This window comes from Coregonus clupeaformis, chromosome 17 (assembly GCF_020615455.1).
Source record: "Coregonus clupeaformis isolate EN_2021a chromosome 17, ASM2061545v1, whole genome shotgun sequence".
Taxonomy (NCBI): domain Eukaryota; kingdom Metazoa; phylum Chordata; class Actinopteri; order Salmoniformes; family Salmonidae; genus Coregonus; species Coregonus clupeaformis.
Window position 1 is genome coordinate 9475176 of NC_059208.1, and position 25000 is coordinate 9500175.

General features: G+C 46.2%; 1 protein-coding gene across 3 annotated transcripts in view; it reads left to right on the top strand.

Moving 5' to 3' along the window:
* The window catches only part of LOC121586560 (retinoic acid receptor beta-like), a 139392-nt gene that overhangs the window by 98448 nt on the left and 15944 nt on the right, over positions 1 to 25000 (top strand). For all 3 annotated transcript variants that reach the window (XM_041903337.2, XM_041903336.2, XM_045226061.1), the window contains exon 4: positions 6719 to 6879. In XM_041903337.2, coding sequence (XP_041759271.2) covers positions 6719 to 6879 — 161 coding nt within the window. The remainder of the gene's footprint in view (positions 1 to 6718; positions 6880 to 25000) is intronic.

Below are 25000 nucleotides of genomic sequence, written 5' to 3' on the forward strand. Positions count from 1 at the left end.
GTTTCCCGTGGTATCGCGATACTACTCAGTATCGTAAGTAAAATGTTGATATCGTGACAACACTAGTTTGTATACATAAAACCCATGCAGAACCCAACAGATGGCCTGATTCAAAGCTGTGAACGGTTGGTAGTCCTACTTCTACCTGGACTGGCTCCATACCATTACCCCCCTGCCTCCCCCAAGGCCCAGCCTTAACACAGCCTAGCCAAGTCATCCTTGAGTCGTTCAGTTTGGTTCAGTCACTGGGCAACTGTCTTCCGCCCCGACCCTAACCCCCGACCCCGGCTTTTGATCACTGCCGTTTCAGTCTCTGGGAGATGAGGAGAGAAATAGAGCGAAGCCAGACCAAGCTGGCTGCCACTAGTCTTTGTTCCTCAAAGTCCTCTCCTGTTGTTACCCCAGAAGAATGTCCCCTTTGTTTACTGTTGTTGTTGTTTTCTGTTGTTAATTACAAATGCCATCCATTTTTACATTTACATTTGGGTCATTTAGCAGATGCTCTTAACCAGATCGACTTAAACTCAGGTTGACCATTCCAGCCAGCAAAAAATGTTTTGGGTTTTTCATTGTCTTTTCCTTATAGAAATTGAACCCACAATCTTGCCGTTACTATCGCCACACTCTTACCAACTGAGTTGGTTGAGAATAGAAAAAACATAGAAAATATGTCCCTTTCTGGGAATGTATTTGGTTGGTTTTGGTTGTTCGGCTATTGCTCTGACAAGGCCAAATAATAGCCAACTCACCCTCCATGACACACCATGTCACCATCCAGACACAATCTCACAAAGAACGTCCTCCAGACCTTCGGAAGACATTGCAGAATTGTCTCTGACATTTCTGTGAAAGGAAGATTCATAAAACCCAACCTTCATAAAACAGGACAAACAGTCCATATTAAAACTGGCTTGTATTCATTTAAGTTCAGCAGAATTGTTAATCATATTCAGAAAGCCCTTCAGTTGACAATGGCCATGTTGTTTAGTAAAAGCCTGTGGTTTTCCCCCACATAGCAGATCCAGGTCTTATAGCTACTAACTGTCATCAGGATTATAGTTACAACCCCCTGCCCTCTGTTTCCACACGTGCGCGTGCACACACAGCTTACACTCATGTTAATTGTTATTCTATAGAGCTGTGAGTGTCTATGGAGGTCAAAGTTGACGTATTGTGATCCTGCCTCTCCGATTGTCTCTCTCTACTCGTTAGTGAAATTACCATCAACAGAGTGTTATGTGTGTGTGTTGTGATTTAATGACTTTAGCAGCTGATTATGTAGAGTGTTTATATATTTTAGGGATTGTTACTTACACGTGATGTCACATATAGGGCAACACATCAAATCAAAATCAAATCAAAGTTTATTGGTTGCGTATACAGATTTGCAGATGTTATCGCAGGTGCAGCGAAATGCTTGTGTTTCTAGCTCCAACAGTGCAGTAATACCTAGCAATAAATAAATAAGAACAATACACACAAATGATATAGGTTGAGCCATGACTAGAATACAGTATATACATATCAAGTGGGTGAAACAGTATGTAAACATGATTAAAGTGACCAGTGTTCAATTACTCTTATGTACATAGAGCAGCAGTCTCTAAGGTTCAGGGTAGAGTACCGGGTGGTAGCCGGCTAGTAACAGTCTCTAAGGTGCAGGGTAGAGTACCGGGTGGTAGCCGGCTAGTAACAGTCTCTAAGGTTCAGGGTAGAGTACCGGGTGGTAGCCGGCTAGTAACAGTCTCTAAGGTTCAGGGTAGAGTACCGGGTGGTAGCCGGCTAGGAACAGTCTCTAAGGTTCAGGGTAGAGTACCGGGTGGTAGTCGGCTAGTAACAGTCTCTAAGGTTCAGGGTAGAGTACCGGGTGGTAGCCGGCTAGTAACAGTCTCTAAGGTTCAGGGTAGAGTACCGTGTGGTAGCCGGCTAGTAACAGTCTCTAAGGTGCAGGGTAGAGTACCGGGTGGTAGCCGGCTCGTAACAGTCTCTAAGGTGCAGGGTAGAGTACCGGGTGGTAGCCGGCTAGTAACAGTCTCTAAGGTGCAGGGTAGAGTACCGGGTGGTAGCCGGCTAGTAACAGTCTCTAAGGTGCAGGGTAGAGTACCGGGTGGTAGCCGGCTAGTAACAGTCTCTAAGGTGCAGGGTAGAGTACCGGGTGGTAGCCGGCTAGTAACAGTCTCTAAGGTGCAGGGTAGAGTACCGGGTGGTAGCCGGCTAGTAACAGTCTCTAAGGTGCAGGGTAGAGTACCGGGTGGTAGCCGGCTAGTAACAGTCTCTAAGGTGCAGGGTAGAGCACCGGGTGGTAGCTGGCTAGTAACAGTCTCTAAGGTGCAGGGTAGAGTACCGGGTGGTAGCCGGCTAGTAACAGTCTCTAAGGTGCAGGGTAGAGTACCGGGTGGTAGCCGGCTAGTAACAGTCTCTAAGGTGCAGGGTAGAGTACCGGGTGGTAGCCGGCTAGTAACAGTCTCTAAGGTGCAGGGTAGAGTACCGGGTGGTAGCCGGCTAGTAACAGTCTCTAAGGTGCAGGGTAGAGTACCGGGTGGTAGCCGGCTAGTAACAGTCTCTAAGGTGCAGGGTAGAGTACCGGGTGGTAGCCGGCTAGTAACAGTCTCTAAGGTGCAGGGTAGAGTACCGGGTGGTAGCTGGCTAGTAACAGTCTCTAAGGTTCAGGGTAGAGTACCGGGTGGTAGCCGGCTAGTAACAGTCTCTAAGGTGCAGGGTAGAGTACCGGGTGGTAGCCGGCTAGTAACAGTCTCTAAGGTGCAGGGTAGAGTACCGGGTGGTAGCCGGCTAGTAACAGTCTCTAAGGTGCAGGGTAGAGTACCGGGTGGTAGCCGGCTAGTAACAGTCTCTAAGGTGCAGGGTAGAGTACCGGGTGGTAGCCGGCTAGTAACAGTCTCTAAGGTGCAGGGTAGAGTACCGGGTGGTAGCCGGCTAGTAACAGTCTCTAAGGTGCAGGGTAGAGTACCGGGTGGTAGCTGGCTAGTAACATTGACTAAGGTCCAGGGCAGGGTACTAGGCGGAGGCCAGCTAGTGATGACTGTGGTGACACACACAGCGGGTTAGTGACACCCCAAACCCAACCAATTCAAGGGTCTAATTCCCTTTAATAGACCCTATTTTACCCTGCATGCTGTATGCTGTCATTATGGTGGGACCTAGGATTGAATTGATTGGACATTTGGAACTAATGTCACTGGACTGGGGTGGAGGGGGGAATGGAGGTGAGAGGACACATACTGTTGTCCTATGAAGCGAACTTTCAGTTATATATGAAATTCTTGGAATTGATGTTTGGATTGTGGTCTGTATTTCCCAGTACTCAAAGAGCTGAAGATCGAAGACAGACAATCAGACAGATAGCAGACAGACGTGGAGACAGACACATAGTATGCATCTCAAATGGCACCCTATTCCCTAAATAGTGCACTACTTTTGACCAGAGCCCATAAAGGGAATAGGTGCTATTTGGGACACAGCCATAGAAGATAGAAGGCAGACATCCTGTCCGTCAGTAAAGAATAGAGGTAAATTGGATGTAGGTTATAATCTATATATCTAGCTGACTTGGTCATGCTGTAAAGGACAATTGCTTTTCCACATAGACTTAACACAATGTGTGTTCAAGGATACTGGCAGGAAGGATACAAACTGAACAAACAAACGATGCTGGAGGCTTCACAGTCTCTTTGCACAAACTCCCAACAAATGTATCCTATACTTAATGTAACTAGGCCAGCCCAGCACTTACAATATTTTTCAATCTTTAAAGGTTGCACACCGTTGCTTTTGTTATGTGAATATGAAAGGGCTTTGTATTGTAAAGAAGGGCAGGCAGAGGGAGGATGTGCCTGCTGTCTTTTGTGGTAGTCAACCAGCCCAGACTAAAAGGAGGTCCCCTGGGGTACGGCAGACAGCAACAGTGTGCCCCCATAATGCAGTTTGTTCTTCCTCCAGTATCCCATCCTGATTGGTTGGAAGCATCTGCGGCTGATCAGAGTGCTGTGATGTAGGGATGGATGATGAATCAACGATCTGGGTTGTGTTCATTAGGCACCAAACAGAAGAAAACAGACTGAAACAGGGAGAGATTTCCTGAACTTCCTGGTCCAATATGAAACACTGATTTTCATTTCCCATTACAAAATGTTTTCCATTGCATGCCCTAATGAACAGGGCCCTGTATTGAGTCAACACCTATCTCCTCTAGCTGGTGTGTTTGAGGATTCTCAGAACCATCCGAATCTCCCGCTGTGTCAGACATCAAACACCAACGTCTCCTCCAATCCCAGAGCTCCGTCACAAACTAGGGGTTTTCCAGGACACCACGCAGGGGGTTAGAGTTTTTCTCATTAGAGTTTATATGAGACAAGAGAAGTATAACAACGTGAGAATCTCCTATATCAGAATGGACAGTTAAAGCATCCTGGTTTACTGCATTCTATCTGCTCCAAGGTTTATATTCAATAGACAAGGACAAACTTCTCTTTATGAACTAGAACATAGTTTTCATAACAGTCGATACAGTAGAACAAATGGCAAAGTTTTTTTTTGTAAATGATTTTTTGTACTTTTTTAGGGATAGATCAGCTTTAATATTGCAGATAGATTGTGGGTTATATCATATGTAATTGTCTGCATCATTTTCAATCCCCCATATATTATTTTGGTAAATATATATCTATTATTCTAAATATATATTTTTATTAAATATATTTTCCTTCCTTATTATTTTCTGTTAACTTTTGTAAACTTTGTTCATATTCCATAGATGAATGGCTTTCCGTTTTGTTCTAGTAGTGAATATGTTGTGATTCTTATGTCCGATGGCTGATGAAGAACATTGTGCTGAATGTGGCATAGTTGGCAGAGTGGAGCTATAGATTATGGACAAACAGACATCAATGCCTCGTTGGTCTTCTACATGTTGCTACTGTTTGCATTGTCAATGCGATCAATCGTCCTACAACAGGCTACAGAGGAATAGGCCTATAGGAATACGCAACAGGCTTTATATGGATGGTCCTAAACAGTTTTCAACGTTAACAAACATTCAGTCATTCCTGTGACACGATACAGCGAGGAATACATTTGAGTTATTTTACTAAACTTTAGTTACCCCCAGATGAGCTGAACATCACACATCTATTTCTCTCGATCTTTCTTTCTTTCTTTCTTTCTTTCTTTCTTTCTTTCTTTCTTTCTTTCTTTCTTTCTTTCTTTCTTTCTTTCTTTCTTTCTTTCTTTCTCTCTCTCTCTCTCTCTCTCTCTCTCTCTCTCTCTCTCTCTCTCTCTCTCTCTCTCTCTCTCTCTCTCTCTCTCTCTCTCTCTCTCTCTCTCTCTCTCTCTCTCTCTCACTCTCTCTCTCTCTCTCTCTCTCTCTCTCTCTCTCTCTCTCTCTCTCTCTCTCTCTCTCTCTCTCTCTCTCTCTCTCTCTCTCTCTCTCTCTCTCTCTTCCTCTCTCTTCCTCTCTCTTCCTCTCTCTTTCTCTCTATCTCTCTGTCTCTCTCCCTCTCTCCCTCTCTCTCTCTCTCTCTCGTTTTCTCTCTCTCTCTCTCTCTCTCTCTCTCTCTCTCTCTCTCTCGCTGGCCCTGTCATATCTCTCTCTCCTCCTCTCCTATGTCTCTCTCTCTCCCTCTCGCTCTCTCTCGCTGGCCCTGTCATATCTCTCTCTCCTCCTCTCCTATGTCTCTCTCTCTCCCTCTCGCTCTCTCTCGCTGGCCCTGTCATATCTCTCTCTCCTCCTCTCCTATGTCTCTCACTCTCCCCTTCTCTTTTTCTGTTTCTCTCTCGGTCCTTCAGCTGAGCTGCTCTCTTTCTGTTTCTCTCTGTCTCTCTCTGTCTGTCTCTCTCTCAATTCAATTCAATTCAATTTCAATTTAAGGGCTTTATTGGCATGGGAAACATATGTTAACATCGCCAAAGCAAGTGAAGTAAATAATAAACATAATAAACAATAAAGATTAACAGTAAACATTACACTCACAAAAGTTCCAAAAGAATAAAGACATTTCAAATGTCATATTATGTGCAAATAGTTAAAGTACAAAAGGGAAAATAAATAAACATAAATATGGGTTGTATTTACAATGGTGTTTGTTCTAAACTGCTGTGAAATATATTTTAAATAACCAAAAATATTGTATTTACGGCTGTTTGAAGCTGGTGTACAAAACCAAAAGTAAAAAACGAAACTTAAGAATGGGAAGCATATAAACAGTGCACATAGAACAGCTCTACCGCTTCTTAGACTTGCTTTCAATGAGAATGACTCATGTTTCTATGTAAATTTGGTCGGGTTGACCAAAAGTTACATATTGTAGGTTTAGTGTTGTGCAGTGATGACACTAAGCTGAAGAAAGACTGAGTGACAGAGAGTTTAACCATTTGTGTTCTGTGGCTGGTGGTGCTGAAGATAGATATTGTGAGCTTAACTACACAGTTGTCATGGCAGACGATAGTTACTGCATGGACTCAAGTCTCCTTGTCGTAAGTGGTGTTGTATATATTAGTACAGTGTGCAATTCCAGACAACTCACATCTAAAATCACAGATGTTCTGAATATGAGTGTATCAGTAAAACAGCCTAACGCCAACACTGTGCTGAATGGGGGATATGTCCAGAATGTGTAGGATGCATTTTAGGCTACAATTAACTTTTTATTGTTGACATTTATTAGTTTACCTTTTCCAATTCCTTTCTTTTCCCCTCTCTCAGCTGTCCGGAACGACCGCAATAAGAAGAAGAAGGAGAGTCCCAAGCCAGAGCTGACAGAGAACTACGAGCTGAGTGCAGAACAAGAGGCCATCATAGAGAAGATACGCAAGGCTCATCAGGAGACCTTCCCATCGCTCTGCCAGCTGGGGAAATACACCACGGTTAGCACACACACACACACACACACACACACACACACACACACACACACACACACACACACACACACACACACACACACACACACACACACACACACAGAGAGAGAATAGAATAGAATAATACTACAGGATATTGTCATTTTCAGAACACAGACATTCGTAACCCAACCCCTTGAGAAATTCACACACAAACCCTGAGGGGTTGGAAGCCAGGGTCAGTCACTGTGCAGTTTAGAGGTTAAGTGCCTTGCTCAAAGGCACAACGACAGGAGATTAGCATGCACACAGATACACTTGTATTTAGTTGTAGTTAATGCTCCAGGAACAGTTTGCATCAATGTCACACTGACGCACACCACAAGCCTGTATTTCTAAACCCTCTGTTGACACACTGTCTGTTTCATTATGTGTGATAGTGTACTTCTGACTTGCAGAACCCACAAAGTGAATCGATCCTATGTACTGTACTGCAAATCCCCCTCTAATGCAGGAGCCAGAACTCAATTATGAGATAAATCCTCCACAACACAACTCAATAACCTCTCCTCTCCGTGCACGTCCAGGAGGGTTGGATAGATTTAGAATGGAAATCCATGACAATCAAAGGAGGTTTGGACCGGTCTTTGGGGCAGGTGCTTCATGTCAACTGATTATAAATATCCGGAGAGTGTCATGAGAAGATAGACATTCTACACTAGTCTTTAGAGAGCCTCGATAGGTTCCACAACTGAACAGTGGTTCTGTGCTGAACAGTGGTTCTGTGCTCTGCTGCTGACCCTGGGCTTCTTCCAGTCTATTCACTGTGTGCATTATTCTACTCAATATTATTGTCAGAAATCTCTACTACATTACCTTTTGAGCATGTATGTAGTATGTACTCCTACAGATCAGATGTTTGTTTGCAGATTCATAATGTATTTTCTACTACCAGGGGATAGACCATTCATAATGTTAGTATAAGGGCTCTATTCAATCTGTATCGCTGAAGCGTTACAGATTGCACGGTAGAAATGTAAAGATAATTTCAGATTGAGCCGACATATGCAGCGTTTACCGTGAATACAGTCTCCGCTATCGCAGGAACATTGCCTTTAAATTTCAATCACACTGTAACGCTGAACTTCTGCGATACGGATTGAATATAACCCCTAGACCCTCTTGGTTAGTGACATCCATAATGTTAGTATCAGACCCTCTTGGTTAGTGACATCCATAATGTTAGTATCAGACCCTCTTGGTTAGTGACATCCATAATTTTAGTATCAGACCCTCTTGGTTAGGAACATCCATAATGTTAGTATCAGACCCTCTTGGTTAGGAACATCCATAATGTTAGTATCAGACCCTCTTGGTTAGTGACATCCATGATGTTAGTATCAGACCCTCTTGGTTAGTGACATCCATAATGTTAGTATCAGACCCTCTTGGTTAGTGACATCCATGATGTTAGTATCAGACCCTCTTGGTTAGTGACATCCATAATGTTAGTATCAGACCCTCTTGGTTAGTGACATCCATAATGTTAGTATCAGACCCTCTTGGTTAGGAACATCCATAATGTTAGTATCAGACCCTCTTGGTTAGGAACATCCATAATGTTAGTATCAGAACCTCTTGGTTAGTGACATCCATAATGTTAGTATCAGACCCTCTTGGTTAGTGACATCCATGATGTTAGTATCAGACCCTCTTGGTTAGTGACATCCATAATGTTAGTATCAGACCCTCTTGGTTAGTGACATCCATAATGTTAGTATCAGACCCTCTTGGTTAGGAACATCCATAATGTTAGTATCAGACCCTCTTGGTTAGGAACATCCATAATGTTAGTATCAGACCCTCTTGGTTAGTGACATCCATGATGTTAGTATCAGACCCTCTTGGTTAGTGACATCCATAATGTTAGTATCAGACCCTCTTGGTTAGTGACATCCATAATGTTAGTATCAGACCCTCTTGGTTAGGAACATCCATAATGTTAGTATCAGATCCTCTTGGTTAGTGACATCCATGATGTTAGTATCAGACCCTCTTGGTTAGTGACATCCATAATGTTAGTATCAGACCCTCTTGGTTAGTGACATCCATGATGTTAGTATCAGACCCTCTTGGTTAGTGACATCCATAATGTTAGTATCAGACCCTCTTGGTTAGTGACATCCATAATGTTAGTATCAGACCCTCTTGGTTAGGAACATCCATAATGTTAGTATCAGACCCTCTTGGTTAGGAACATCCATAATGTTAGTATCAGACCCTCTTGGTTAGTGACATCCATAATGTTAGTATCAGACCCTCTTGGTTAGTGACATCCATAATGTTAGTATCAGACCCTCTTGGTTAGGAACATCCATAATGTTAGTATCAGACCCTCTTGGTTAGGAACATCCATAATGTTAGTATCAGACCCTCTTGGTTAGTGACATCCATAATGTTAGTATCAGACCCTCTTGGTTAGTGACATCCATGATGTTAGTATCAGACCCTCTTGGTTAGTGACATCCATAATGTTAGTATCAGACCCTCTTGGTTAGTGACATCCATAATGTTAGTATCAGACCCTCTTGGTTAGGAACATCCATAATGTTAGTATCAGACCCTCTTGGTTAGGAACATCCATAATGTTAGTATCAGACCCTCTTGGTTAGTGACATCCATAATGTTAGTATCAGACCCTCTTGGTTAGTGACATCCATAATGTTAGTATCAGACCCTCTTGGTTAGTGACATCCATGATGTTAGTATCAGACCCTCTTGGTTAGGAACATCCATAATGTTAGTATCAGACCCTCTTGGTTAGTGACATCCATAATGTTAGTATCAGACCCTCTTGGTTAGTGACATCCATAATGTTAGTATCAGACCCTCTTGGTTAGTGACATCCATAATGTTAGTATCAGACCCTCTTGGTTAGTGACATCCATAATGTTAGTATCAGACCCTCTTGGTTAGTGACATCCATAATGTTAGTATCAGACCCTCTTGGTTAGTGACATCCATAATGTTAGTATCAGACCCTCTTGGTTAGTGACATCCATAATGTTAGTATCAGACCCTCTTGGTTAGTGACATCCATAATTTTAGTATCAGACCCTCTTGGTTAGGAACATCCATAATGTTAGTATCAGACCCTCTTGGTTAGGAACATCCATAATGTTAGTATCAGACCCTCTTGGTTAGTGACATCCATGATGTTAGTATCAGATCCTCTTGGTTAGTGACATCCATAATGTTAGTATCAGACCCTCTTGGTTAGTGACATCCATGATGTTAGTATCAGACCCTCTTGGTTAGTGACATCCATAGTGTTAGTATCAGACCCTCTTGGTTAGTGACATCCATAATGTTAGTATCTACCCTCTTGGTTAGGAACATCCATAATGTTAGTATCAGACCCTCTTGGTTAGGAACATCCATAATGTTAGTATCAGACCCTCTTGGTTAGTGACATCCATAATGTTAGTATCAGACCCTCTTGGTTAGTGACATCCATGATGTTAGTATCAGACCCTCTTGGTTAGTGACATCCATAATGTTAGTATCAGACCCTCTTGGTTAGTGACATCCATAATGTTAGTATCAGACCCTCTTGGTTAGGAACATCCATAATGTTAGTATCAGACCCTCTTGGTTAGGAACATCCATAATGTTAGTATCAGACCCTCTTGGTTAGTGACATCCATAATGTTAGTATCAGACCCTCTTGGTTAGTGACATCCATAATGTTAGTATCAGACCCTCTTGGTTAGTGACATCCATGATGTTAGTATCAGACCCTCTTGGTTAGTGACATCCATAATGTTAGTATCAGACCCTCTTGGTTAGTGACATCCATGATGTTAGTATCAGACCCTCTTGGTTAGGAACATCCATAATGTTAGTATCAGACCCTCTTGGTTAGTGACATCCATAACTTTAGCTCCGTCCGTGACGCTACATTTTGTTTACGCCAGTGTGTTTCATGTGTAGCAGCAACAAATCTAATGGTGGGGGTAGTGAAAAATAGATGTCAGGAACAGATGACTTTGCTTTTCTGCTGCTGAAAACATCAAAAGCACATCAGGGAAATGTTTCAGAGCTCGGGCGGCGTTACATGTGTTTGTGTGTGTTTGTGTGTGTGTGCATGTGTGTTTGTGTGTGTGTGCATGTGTGTTTGCGTGTGTGCATGTGTGTGGAGAGGAGGCAGAGGCAGCGGCGGACGGAAACATCAATCTGGGTGAGAGACGAAGACGTGGAGACTTTCGGGACGACCGAGCATGTCTTCTCTTCCATTTCATTCCCTTCTTTCCTGACACTTGTGAAAAGTGGAATAAATGCGGCTGTTCCAGCGTGTGTCATGATCTCCTTCCGTGGCGTATATCAAAGGGTCGGGAGGAGGAGGAGTGGCGGGGACACAAACACACACACACAGATCCACCATGCGACAGGGCTTAGCTTCGTATTGGAAATGACTGTCAGTCTGTTTGAGGGCTTTATTTACACCAGTCATCTATCAGGAGGCTGGAACCTTTCCTCTTTCTCCACCTCCCCCTCCCCTCCTTCCCCCACCCTCATGTTAACAGCCAGACGGACAGGCAGACAGACATCGGGGTATCTGTTGGTTTGGTTTTATACACTGAGAGCCTTCCCTCCAGAGAGCGAGAGAGAGAGGCCCTGTCCTGATGGATAAACTCTGACGGACAGAAATGAAACCACTTAAGATCAATTTGTCACGTCGCTCTTCTGGTTTCACGGTCTTCTAAAGCCTGACCTTGAGTGTTTGGTATTGAGCTAGCTATGGCCTCTAGCTGGCTTGTACAGGGATAGAGTATAGGGTCTTTGGGCATTGCCAAAGATAATACATATTTTTGTTAGGATACAATCTTGATCCATAAAGTTGAAAAACAGTAAGGCCGAAGACGTTCAGTCTCTAGGAGTCTAAAAAAGCCTTGTGCATACCACAACGCCCAGTACAGCTAAACAGCCACAACACCAGAGAGAGAGAGAGAGAGAGAAAGAGAGAGAGTTTCAAGATTTAATGTCACATGCACAAGTACAGTGAAATGCCTTTCTTGCAAACTCAAAACCCAAAGAGAGACAGAGACAGAGACAGAGAGAGACAGAGAGAGACAGAGAGAGACAGAGAGAGAGACAGAGAGACAGAGAGAGAGAGAGAAAGAGAGAGGAGACAGGTCTCAGAGCCTGGATGTGGAGGCAGCTCTCTGCTCCCAGCATCCCTCTGAGCAGAAGTCAAGGTTCACAGAACAGCAAAACCTCCTGAGCCAAATAGCAGAGTCAGATATGTACTGAGCTATGGCATGTAGATGGAAACGTCCAATAGAGATAGACTGCCATGCCAGATAGATAGAGCGTAGCTCGTTTTGGGACATTTTGACAGGTAAATGTGGGTTAGTGAGATGGTTCCTGAGTGATTGATAGTGTTATAGCAGATTAATATAGCGGTACAGTGGCTTGCGAAAGTTTTCACCCCCCTTGGCATTTTTCCTATTTTGTTGCCTTACAACCTGGAATTAAAATGGATTTTTGGGGGGTTTGTATCATTTGATTTACACAACATGCCTACCACTTTGAAGATTACAAATATTTTTTATTGTGAAACAAACAAAAAATAAGACAAAAAAAAAGAAAACTTGAGCGTGCATAACTATTCACCCCCCCAAAGTCAATACTTTGTAGAGCCACCTTTTGCTGCAATTACAGCTGCAAGTCTCTTGGGGTATGTCTCTATAAGCTTGGCACATCTAGCCACTGGGATTTTTGCCCATTCTTCAAGGCAAAACTGCTCCAGCTCCTTCAAGTTGGATGGGTTCCGCTGGTGTACAGCAATCTTTAAGTCATACCACAGATTCTCAATTGGATTGAGGTCTGCGCTTTGACTAGGCCATTCCAAGACATTTAAATGTTTCCCCTTAAACCACTCGAGTGTTGCTTTAGCAGTATGCTTAGGGTCATTGTCCTGCTGGAAGGTGAACCTCCATCCCAGTCTTAAATCTCTGGAAGACTGAAACAGGTTTCCCTCAAGAATTTCCCTGTATTTAGCGCCATCCATCATTCCTTCAATTCTGACCAGTTTCCCAGTCCCTGCCGATGAAAAACATCCCCACAGCATGATGCTGCCACCACCATGCTTCACTGTGGGGATGGTGTTCTCGGGGTGATGAGAGGTGTTGGGTTTGCGCCAGACATAGCGATTTCCTTGATGGCCAAAAAGCTCAATTTTAGTCTCATCTGACCAGTGTACCTTCTTCCATATGTTTGGGGAGTCTCCCACATGCCTTTTGTTGAACACCAAACATGTTTGCTTATTTTTTTCTATAAGCAATGGCTTTTTTCTGGCCACTCTTCCGTAAAGCCCAGCTCTGTGGAGTGTACGGCTTAAAGTGGTCCTATGGACAGATACTCCAATATCCGCTGTGGAGCTTTGCAGCACCTTCAGGGTTATCTTTGGTCTCTTTGTTGCCTCTCTGATTAATGCCCTCCTTGCCTGATCCGTGAGTTTTGGTGGGCGGCCCTCTCTTGGCACGTTTGTTGTGGTGCCATATTCTTTCCATTTTTTATAATGGATTTAATGGTGCTCCGTGGGATGTTCAACGTTTCAGATTTTTTTTAAATAACCCAACCCTGATCTGTACTTCTCCACAACTTTGTCCCTGACCTGTTTGGAGAGCTCCTTGGTCTTCACGGTGCCAGTGCCGCTTGCTTGGTGGTGCCCTTTGCTTAGTGGTGTTAAAGACTCTGGGGCCTTTCATAACAGGTGTATATATACTGAGATCATGTGACAGATCATGTGACACTTAGATTGCACACAGGTGGACTTTATTTAACTAATTATGTGACTTCTGAAGGTAATTGGTTGCACCAGATCTTATTTAGGGGCTTCATAGCAAAGGGGGTGAATACATATGCACGTGCCACTTTTCCGTTATTTATTTTGTAGAATTTTTTGAAATACAGTTGAAGTCGGAAGTTTACATATACTTAGGTTGGAGTCATTTAAACTCGTTTTTCAACCACTCCACACATTTCTTGTTAACAAACTATAGTTTTGGCAAGTTGGTTAGGACATCTACTTTGTGCATGACACAAGTAATTTTTCCAACAATTGTTTACAGACAGATTATTTCACTTATAATTCACTGTATCACAATTCCAGTGGGTCAGAAGTTTACATACACTAAGTTGACTGTGCCTTTAAACAGCTTGGAAAATTCCAGAAAATGATGTCATGGCTTTAGAAGCTTCTGATAGGCTAATTGACATCATTTGAGTCAATTGGAGGTGTACCTGTGGATGTATTTTAAGGCCTACCTTCAAACTCAATGCCTCTTTGCTTGACATCATGGGAAAATCAAAAGAAATCAGCCAATACCTCAGAAAAACAATTGTTGACCTCCACAAGTCTGGTTCATCCTTGGGAGCAATTTCCAAACGCCTGAAGGTACCACGTTCATCTGTACAAACAATAGTACGCAAGTATAAACACCATGGGACCACACAGCCGTCATTCCGCTCAGGAAGGAGACGCATTCTGTCTCCTAGAGAGGAATGTACTTTGGTGCGAAAAGTGCAAATCAATCCCAGAACAACAGCAAAGGACCTTGTGAAGATGCTGGAGGAAACAGGCACAAAAGTATCTATACCACAGTAAAACAAGTCCTATATTGACATAACTTGAAAGGCCGCTCTGCAAGGAATAAGCCACTGCTCCAGAACCGCCATAAAAAAACCAGACTACGGTTTTCAACTGCACATGGGGACAAAGATCGTACTTTTTGGAGAAATGTCCTCTGGTCTGATGAAACAAAAATAGAACTTTTTGGCCATAATGACCATCGTTATGTTTGGAGGAAAAAGGGGGTTGCTTGCAAGCCGAAGAACACCATCCCAACCGTGAAGCACGGGGGTGGCAGCATCATGCTGTGGGGATGCTTTGCTGCAGGAGGGACTGATGCACTTCACAAAATAGATGGCATCATGAGGAAGGAAAATTGTGTGGATATATTGAAGCAACATCTCAAGATATCAGTCACGAAGTTGAAGCTTGGTCGCAAATGGGTCTTCCAAATGGACAATGACCCCAAGCATACTTCCAAAGTTGTGGCAAAATCGCTTAAGGACAACAAAGTAAAGGTATTGGAGTGGCCATCACAAAGCCCTGACCTCAATCCTATAGAAAATGTATGGGCAGAACTGAAAAAGCGTGTGCGAGCTAGGAGGCCTACAAACCTGACTCAGTTACACCAGCTCTGTCAGGAGGAATGGGCCAAAATTCACTCAACTTATTATGCGAAGCTTGTGGAAGGCTACCCAAAACTTTTGCCCAAGTTAAACAATTTAAAGGCAATGCTACCAAATACTAATTGACTGTATGTAAACTTCTGACCCACTGGGAATGTGATGAAAGAAATAAAAGCTGAAAGGAATCATTCTCTCCACTATTATTCTGACATTTCATATTCTTAAAATAATGTGGTGATCCTAACTGACCTAAGACAGGGACATTTTACTAGGATTAAATGTCAGGAATTGTGAAAAACTGAGTTTAAATGTATTTGGCTAAGGTGTATGTAAACTTCCGACTTACATTTACATTACATTTACATTTACGTCATTTAGCAGACGCTCTTATTCAGAGCGACTTACAAATTGGTGCATTCACCTTATAGCCAGTGGGATAACCACTTTACAATATGTTTTTTTTCTTTCTTTCTTTCTTTGGGGTGGGGTAAGTTGGGGTAGAAGGATTACTTTATCCTATCCCAGGTATTCCTTAAATAGGTGGGGTTTCAAGTGTCTTCGGAAGGTGGTGAGTGACTCCGCTGTCCTGGCGTCGTGAGGGAGCTTGTTCCACCATTGGGGTGCCAGAGCAGCGAACAGTTTTGACTGGGCTGAGCGGGAACTGTGCTTCCGCAGAGGTAGGGGGACAGCAGGCCAGAGGTGGATGAACGCAATGCCCTTGTTTGGGTGTAGGGACTGATCAGAGCCTGAAGGTACGGAGGTGCCGTTTCCCTCACAGCTCTGTAGGCAAGCACCATGGTCTTGTAGCAGATGCGAGCTTCAACTGGAAGCCAGTGGAGTGTGCGGAGGAGCGGGGTGACGTGAGAGAACTTGGGAAGGTTGAACACCAGACGGGCTGCGACATTCTGGATGAGTTGTAGGGGTTTAATGGCACAGGCAGGGAGCCCAGCCAACAGCGAGTTGCAGTAATCCAGACGGGAGCCTGGATTAGGACCTGTGCCGCTTCCTGTGTAAGGCAGGGTCGTACTCTCCGAATGTTGTAGAGCATGAACCTACAGGATCGGGTCACCGCCTTGATGTTAGCGGAGAACGACAGGGTGTTGTCCAGGGTCACGCCAAGGCTCTTTGCACTCTGGGAGGAGGACACAACGGAGTTGTCAACCGTGATGGCGAGATCATGGAACGGGCAGTCCTTCCCCGGGAGGAAGAGCAGCTCCGTCTTGCCGAGGTTCAGCTTGAGGTGGTGATCCGTCATCCACACTGATATGTCTGCCAGACATGCAGAGATGCGATTCGCCACCTGGTTATCAGAAGGGGGAAAGGAGAAGATTAGTTGTGTGTCGTCTGCGTAGCAATGATAGGAGAGGCCATGTGAGGATATGACAGAGCCAAGTGACTTGGTGTATAGCGAGAATAGGAGAGGGCCTAGAACTGAGCCCTGGGGGACACCAGTGGTGAGAGCACGTGGTGCGGAGACAGATTCTCGCCACGCCACTTGGTTGGAGCGACCGGTCAGGTAGGACGCAATCCAAGAGTGAGCCGTGCCGGAGATGCACAACTCGGAGAGGGTAGAGAGGAGGATCTGATGGTTCACAGTATCAAAGGCAGCAGACAGGTCTAGATGGACAAGAGCAGAGGAGAGAGAGTTAGCTTTAGCAGTGCGGAGAGCCTCCGTGACACAGAGAAGAGCAGTCTCAGTTAAATGACCAGTCTTGAAACCTGACTGGTTTGGATCAAGAAGGTCATTCTGAGAGAGATAGCAAGAGAGTTGGCTAAAGACGGCACGCTGAAGAGTTTTGGAGAGAAAATAAAGAAGGGATACTGGTCTGTAGAGCGATCGAGTGTTGGTTTTTTGAGAAGGGGTGCAACTCTCGCTCTCTTGAAGACGGAAGGGACATAGCCAGTGGTCAAGGATGAGTTGATGAGCGAGGTGAGGTAAGGGAGAAGGTCACCGGAGATGGTCTGGAGAAGAGAGGAGGGGATAGGGTCAAGCGGGCAGGTTGTTGGGCGGCCGGCCGTCACAAGTCGCAAGATTTCATCTGGAGAGAGAGGGGAGAAAGAAGTCAAAGCATAGGGTAGGGCAGTGTGAGCAGGACCAGCAGTGTCATTTGACTTAACTGTAAGTAATTTTTTTCATTTCACTTCACCAATTTGGACTATTTTGTGTATGTCCATTACATGAAATCCAAATAAAAATCAATTTAAATTACAGGTTGTAATGCAACAAAATAGGAAAAACGCCAAGGGGGATGAATACTTTTGCAAGGCACTGTATGTTTGATTGACAGCTAGGCATAGCATCGTTGTACAGGGAGTTTGACAGTGTCTAACACGGTTTGTTTTTAGACTGATAAACTGACTTACATTAAGATAGGGCTCGGCGTGAGGTAGTGTGTGATTGACACCGGAGCTTCGCAAACGACGTACTGTTGGGAGTGTTCTGGAGCAGAGCAAAGGAATATTTGTGAGGGATAATGTGATAGACATGTAGGAACTCACACACACACACACCTCAAACTTATCTCGAGGCTTGGGGGAGTTTCATGTCACCTGTCAATCATTCTGGCTATGTTCATACAGTTTAATAAACAAACAAAGTAGAATACACCACAGCACTGGCACACGCTCTCTTAAAAAACAAAATATGGAGCAACGGTAACAATCGTTACAGTCTTTTCCCATGGTGGATGTTTGACATTGAGATTATAACTAAAGCTAATCATTAGTGATTTAAGCCTTCCACATTCCAAGTATTTGTAAAGACTTTCCCTGGTGAGGAACAGCTCTAAGGGAAGAGTTACCATCAGTTCACAGTTTGCCCTACATTACCTTGAAGATTATTTGTCCCTTTTCTGTCCAAAACACAAGTTTAGGAATGTCCCACGACCATGTTTACCCCACCTCCTTCATTTCTACCAAGTAGTAGTACCATTCATTTTCAGATTCAAATAGAAATTCCCCTCTCCTTAAATAACAGATTATAGTAAATAATAACCAGTAGTTCCCCCAGTCAGTCAGTCATGTAATATTTATAAGTCACATTCTTCAAAATCAAGATATAGTCAGTCAGTCATGTAGGCAGGATGCGTACTGCTGTACTGCTGTCAGTACTGTCACGGCAGTAGCAGTAGGCTTGTAGTTAGATAATGCCTTAATCTGGATCACTAGTAATTATGTTGGCTCTCAGACTGAGAACTCCCTCATTATTACAAGCGATTGGTTCCTGACTCGCCTTTTGAACGTCGCTCCTCCTCAGCTCTCTCTCTCTCCCCCTCTCACTCTCTCTTTCTCTCTCTCTCAGCTCCCTAGATTAGGTTAAAGCTCCAATTATGTGGTGAAATATTCCAATCCTAGTCCTGGGTGATTTAGGAGTTCACTGCTGGGTGAGGGGAGATAGCGGAGAGAGGGTGAGTGAGAGGGCTTAAGGCGTGACAATGAATAAGGCTTCATTGACAGTGATGGTGATGAAAAACGGCCCTGGCACTTTAAAAGACAAAATAAAACATTAGGGATATGTGGTCCTCAGCATCAAGGAGGATAAGTGTGTTTGTGTGTGTGTGTGTGTGTGCGTGTGCGTGTGCGTGTGCGTGTGCGTGTGCGTGTGTGTTATATAGCCTAGTCAGCCATTGACTATGAGCTACATTATTACTGCTATACTCTACTGTCATTATCCTTCACAGGTACTGGATAATAATGCTGCCAGTAGTATTTTTTAAATGTTGTTATCCCTACACACACACCCCGGCCGGAGCGTTGGTTTCTACATTGGCAGCTTATTTTCTAACGTCGCAACTTGTCTAATTTGTTTGGATAAATGCCTTTAAATGAAATTAGAACTCCCAGGCCACTTCCTTGTTCGGCTCTATTGAATTATGGGACTGGCGTAATTGACTGAGATTGCAGTGTGAGAGAGGGATGGGGAAGGAGACAGAATCAAACTGTGAATCTACCTCTTCCGCCCTCTCTTCTCCTCCCTCCTTTGCCCAGGGGAGGAACAAGATGAGTGGCTTTAATATCAAAGACTCCGTCTCCCTCCTCCATCCCTCCCTCCATCTCCATCTCCAACTCCTCTCTCCTCCCCTCATCCGCCCGTCAGAAGCGACACACAGTACAGGAGTATGTATTGTCAGTGAGAAGTGAGATGTGTGTCTGTAGTGGCTGCTGCAGCTTGTTCACAGTGATTTAAACACACACCTACTGTCCCTCTCACTTAACCACACATTCTATCTACTCATCTCTCTCTGTCTGTTGCACTCCCAGTCACTCTCTTTCTCTCTCTCAGTCTCTCTCTCTCTCTCTCTCTCTCTCTCTCTCTCTCTCTCTCTCTCTCTCTCTCTCTCTCTCTCTCTCTCTCTCTCTCTCTCTCTCTCTCTCTCTCTCTCTCAATCTCTCTCTGTCTCTCTCTCCCTGTCTCTTTCGCTCTCTGTCTCTCAATTCAATTCAAAAGGCCTCTCTTTCTCATCTTTCTCTGTCTGTCTGCCTCTTTCTTTGACTGTGAAGTCAATAAGGAGAGAGACGTTTGTGTTTCCTTTATTTTCTGAACTGTGAAAGTCAAATAGTAATGTAGTTTTCACTGAACTGTCAGTGATGGCATATGGAGGAATAGATGTATTTATGCAGTCTTTTTATGTATACAGTTCACAGTCAACAGAATGTTAAACACTTGTGCACACCTTAACACACTTACAGACACGCGGCACACACACACACATACAGTGGGGAAAAAAAGTATTCCACCAATTGTGCAAGTTCTCCCACTTAAAAAGATGAGAGAGGCCTGTAATTTTCATCATAGGTACACGTCAACTATGACAGACAAATTGAGAACAAAAAATCCAGAAAATCACATTGTAGGATTTTTAATGAATTTATTTGCAAATTATGGTGGAAAATAAGTATTTGGTCACCTACAAACAAGCAGGATTTCTGGCTCTCACAGACCTGTAACTTCTTCTTTAAGAGGCTCCTCTGTCCTCCACTCGTTACCTGTATTAATGGCACCTGTTTGAACTTGTTATCAGTATAAATGTCACGAGTTGCTAAGCCAGAACCCAGAAGCAGACCAGGACAAGGTAAGTTGAAACGAAGGTGAGTGTTTATTTACAAGTTCAAGAGTGATGCTGAATAATCCAGGGAACAGAGCGGGCGGCGTTGATTAGTTGTTGGGGGTGCAGTGGTTGATCCCATCCTGGGTCGGCAGCCGCCGACCACCAGGCAGAGGTTGGATGAAGGTTCCGGACGGGTGATGTTCATGGCTAACGATCCGGCAGGGAATGGATGTTAGGCCAGAGCCTAAGAAGGGTGATGATCAGGACCAGGTGTGCAGATTGCTGATGGGATGCAGGTGCGGAAATCGAGAGAGCTCCCCGGAGCGTTCCAGAACCCTCGGGAAACTGGAGATCACGAACATAACAACTAGTCCACAGACAGGACCCGACTCAGACTGCCGGGATCGTTACAGTACCCCCCTCCGATTGAACGCCACCGGGCGGACTCCCGAGCGCCAGGATGGAGGCGGTAGAAGTCACGGATGAGGTCAGCATCTAGGATCTGTCGCCCGCGGAATCCAACTCCTCTCTTCAGGACCATACCCCTCCCAGTCCACGAGATGCTGACCGGCCCCGCCGTCTGGAATCCATGATGCGTCGCACCGTGTAGGCAGGACCACCTCCGATCATCCGAGGAGGAGGAGGAGGAGGCGGAGGAGGCAACAGAGGACTGAGGAAAACAGGCTTGAGGCAGGAGACATGAAAGGTGGGATGGACTCTGAGCGTCCTCGGGAGTTTGAGTCGAACTGCCACCGGATTGATCACCTTCTCCACCACAAACGGACCAATGAACCCGGTAACAACTTCCTAGACTCAGTCCGTAAAGGAAGATCCCGTGTGGCCAACCAGCCCTATCTCCCGGTGGTGTAGGTGGGAGCGGGGATCCGGCACGATCGCCTGGAGCTGATACCGTCCGAAACTCTAAGGAGTGCTTTTCTGGCCCGATGCCAGGTCCGTGGCAACGACGAATATGGACCTGAACAGAAGGCACTGAGAGCTCCTTCTCCTGAGAAGGGAACAAGGGAGGTTGGTAGCCATACAGGCACTGGAAGGGAGACATCCCAGTGGCAGATGTAGGGAGAGTATTGTGGGCATACTCAACCCAAGGCAACTGAGAGACCCAGGAGGTGGGGTTGGAAGAGGGCCAGACAGCGTAGCGTGATTCCATCTTCTGGTTGGCTCTCTCCGCCTGACCATTAGATTGGGGGTGAAAACCAGATGAGACTGACTGTAGCTCCAATGGCCAAAGAACAGAAGGACTTCCAGACAGCAGAGGTAAACTGAGGGCCCACGGTCGGAAACGATATCACTGGGCAACCCGTGGACCTGAAAACCTCCTAACCAGGATCTCGGACGATCTCCGAGGCAGAGGGAAGCTTGGCAATAGGTACAAAGTGGGCGAACTTGCTGAATCTGTCCACGATAAGTCAGAACGACCGTGTTCCCCTCAGAAGCGGGCAACCCAGTGACAAAGTCCAGGGCCAGATGCGACCATGGTCGCCGGGGAATCAGGAAGGGGGTGAAGTAGTCCAGAGCTGGGCCGATTGGTACTCTTATTCTGCGCACACACTGGACAGGCAGCAACATAACCCCCGAGTATCCTCGGCCATGGCAGGCCACCAAAAACGTGCGAAAACGCCATTGTCCGAGCCACGCCAGGGTGACAAGCCATCTTGCTGGCGTGGGACCATTTGAGGACAGCAGGACGAACCGACTCAGGCACAAACAACCGACCGGGTGGACCGTTACCGGGACCGGCTGAGGTCGAAGGGCCGCCAGCACCTCCTCCTCAATCTTCCACATAACTGCTCCCACGACGCAGTTCCGGGGGAGAATTGTCTCACGGTCGTTCTGACTATCGTGGACAGATTCAGCAAGTTCGCCCACTTTGTGCCTATTGCCAAGCTTCCCTCTGCCTCGGAGACGTCCGAGATCCTGGTTAGGGAGGTTTTCAGGGTCCACGGGTTGCCCAGTGATATCGTTTCCGACCGTGGCCCTCAGTTTACCTCTGCTGTCTGGAAGTCCTTCTGTTTGGCCATTGAGCTACAGTCGTCTCACATCTGGTTTTCACCCCCAATCTAATGGTCAGGCGGAGAGAGCCAACCAGAAGATGGAATCCACGCTACGCTGTCTGGCCTCTTCCAACCCCACCTCCTGGGTCTCTCAGTTGCCTTGGTTGAGTATGCCCACAATACTCTCTCCTACATCTGCCACTGGGATGTCTCCCTTCCAGTGCCTGTATGGCTACCAACCTCCCTTGTTCCCTTCTCAGGAGAAGGAGCTCTCAGTGCCTTCTGTTCAGGTCCATTTCGTTGCCACCGGACCTGGCATCGGGCCAGAAGCACTCCTTAGAGTTTCGGACCGTATCAGCTCCAGGCGAATCGTCGCGGATCCCCCGCTCCTCCACCTACACCATCGGAGATAGGGGTCTGGTTGGCCACACGGGATCTTCCTTTACGGACTGAGTCTAGGAAGTTGTTCAAGTTCATTGGTCCGTTTGTGGTGGAGAAGGTGATCAATCCGGTGGCAGTTCGACTCAAACTCCCGAGGACGCTCAGAGTCCATCCCACCTTTCATGTCTCCTGCCTCAAGCCTGTTTTTCCTCAGTCCTCTGTTGCCTCCTCCGCCTCCTCCTCCTCCTCCTCGGATGATCGGAGGTGGTCCTGCCTACACGGTGCGACGCATCATGGATTCCAGACGGCGGGGCCGGGTTTCCAGTATCTCGTGGACTGGGAGGGGTATGGTCCTGAAGAGAGGAGTTGGATTCCGGCGACAGATCCTAGATGCTGACCTCATCGTGACTCACCGCCTCCATCCTGGCGCGTTCGGGAGTCCGCCCGGTGGCGTTCGTCGGAGGGGGGTACTGTAACGATCCCGGCAGTCTGAGTCGGGTCCTGTCTGTGGACTAGTTGTTATGTTCCCCAAATCGTGATATGTCTCGGGGAACCAGGGACAAATCTGGGGGTTTAGCCTCAATCACCTGACTGGGAACCGAATGGGGGCAGGCAGTCTTGAGACAGTTAGCATGACAATCAAGGCTCCAACTTCGTTACCTTGCTCCGTCACCCAATCGAACGTGGGATTGTGTTCCTTCAGCCAGGGGTATCCAAGGACCAGAGGAACCTGGGAAGACGGCAGAATGAAGAATGAAATCATCTCAGAATGATTCCCCCGACAACCGCATCTTAACCGGTTCAGTCCTCATCGTGATACGTGCCAGACTACTGCCGTCCAGAGTGGTAGCTTCAATGGCTTCCGGCAATTGCTCCTTGAAAGCCCCAGCTGTTCCACCAACTCTGGGCATCTAGAAAGCTTCCATCGGCACCTGAATCGATAAAAGCGTTAATCGCTAAGCTCTGATTCCTGTTCATAAGGGTAGCCGAAACGGGGTCTGACAGAGGTACTGAGAGGTCGAAACTGGCTCGCTAAAAGTCCTCCCAACTTTAGCGAGCCGCGCAGTTTGACGACCCGACTGGAACCTGAGAAGCTGATCGGTTGGGACGGAGCCCATTGCTTCTCCCTCCTTCGCTCTCGGACTCGATTATCCACCCGAATAGACAAGGCTACCAAGCTGTCCAGGTCACTGGACTCCCGGATAGGAGAGTCAACTCATCCTTGAGCTGCTCCGACAGACCCTGGTAAAAGGCCGCTTGCAGAGCCTCCTCATTCCACCCACCACTCTCCACAGCCAACGTCCTTGAACTCGATCACGAAGTCGGCCACGCTACGAAGTTCCTTGGCGGCGAAACAGGCGCCTAGCTGCGTCCCTCCCTCGGACGGAATGGTCGAGCTTCCTCATCTCGGCCGTGAACCCCTGGTATGAAGCCATGCAGGGATCCTGTCGTTCCCAAACGGCTGAAGCCCACTCCAGCTCTCGACCACGCAGCAACTCAATCACAAAGGCTATCCTAGCCTTGTCTGTGGCATAAGAGTAGGGCTGTAGATCGAACACTAATCCACACTGCATAAGGAAGGAACGGCATCTTCCCAGCTCCCCCCTCATATTTATCCGGTGTCGGAACCTTGGGCTCACGGAAGGACACAGCTTCAGAAGCGGCAGGCGAGATGGGTGAAACCGGTAGTGGATCTTCCACCGGACACTTGCGTTGGTTCTGGACCTCCGTCAGACCCGGTAGAAAGGTTCCCGAACCTTGACAACGCGATCTCCTGTAGTACCGTGCTATGATGGCCCAACATCTTCTCCTGCTGGGTAATGGCATGGCGAACAGAGTCCAGGTCCGCTGGGTTCATTACTGGCCGGATCGTTCTGTCACGAGTTGCTAAGCCAGAACCCAGAAGCAGACCAGGACAAGGTAAGTTGAACGAAGGTGAGTGTTTGTTTACAAGTTCAAGAGTGATGCTGAATAATCCAGGGAACAGAGCGGGCGGCGTTGATTAGTTGTTGGGGGTGCAGTGGTTGATCCCATCCTGTGGCTGGCACGCCGGACCACCAGGCAGAGGTTGGATGAAGGTTCCGGACCGGTGATGTTCATGGCTAACGATCCGGCGGGGAATGGATGTTAGGCCAGAGCCTAAGAAGGGGTGATGATCAGGACCAGGTGTGCAGATTGCTGATGGGATGCAGGTGCGCGAAATCAAGAGAGCTCCCCGGAGCGTTCCAGAACCCTCGGGAAACTGGAGATCACGAACATAACAACTAGTCCACAGACAGGACCCGACTCAGACTGCCGGGATCGTTACAATAAAAGACACCTGTCCACAACCTCAAACAGTCACACTCCAAACTCCACTATGGCCAAGACCAAAGAGCTGTCAAAGGACACCAGAAACAAAATTGTAGACCTGCACCAGGCTGGGAAGACTGAATCTGCAAT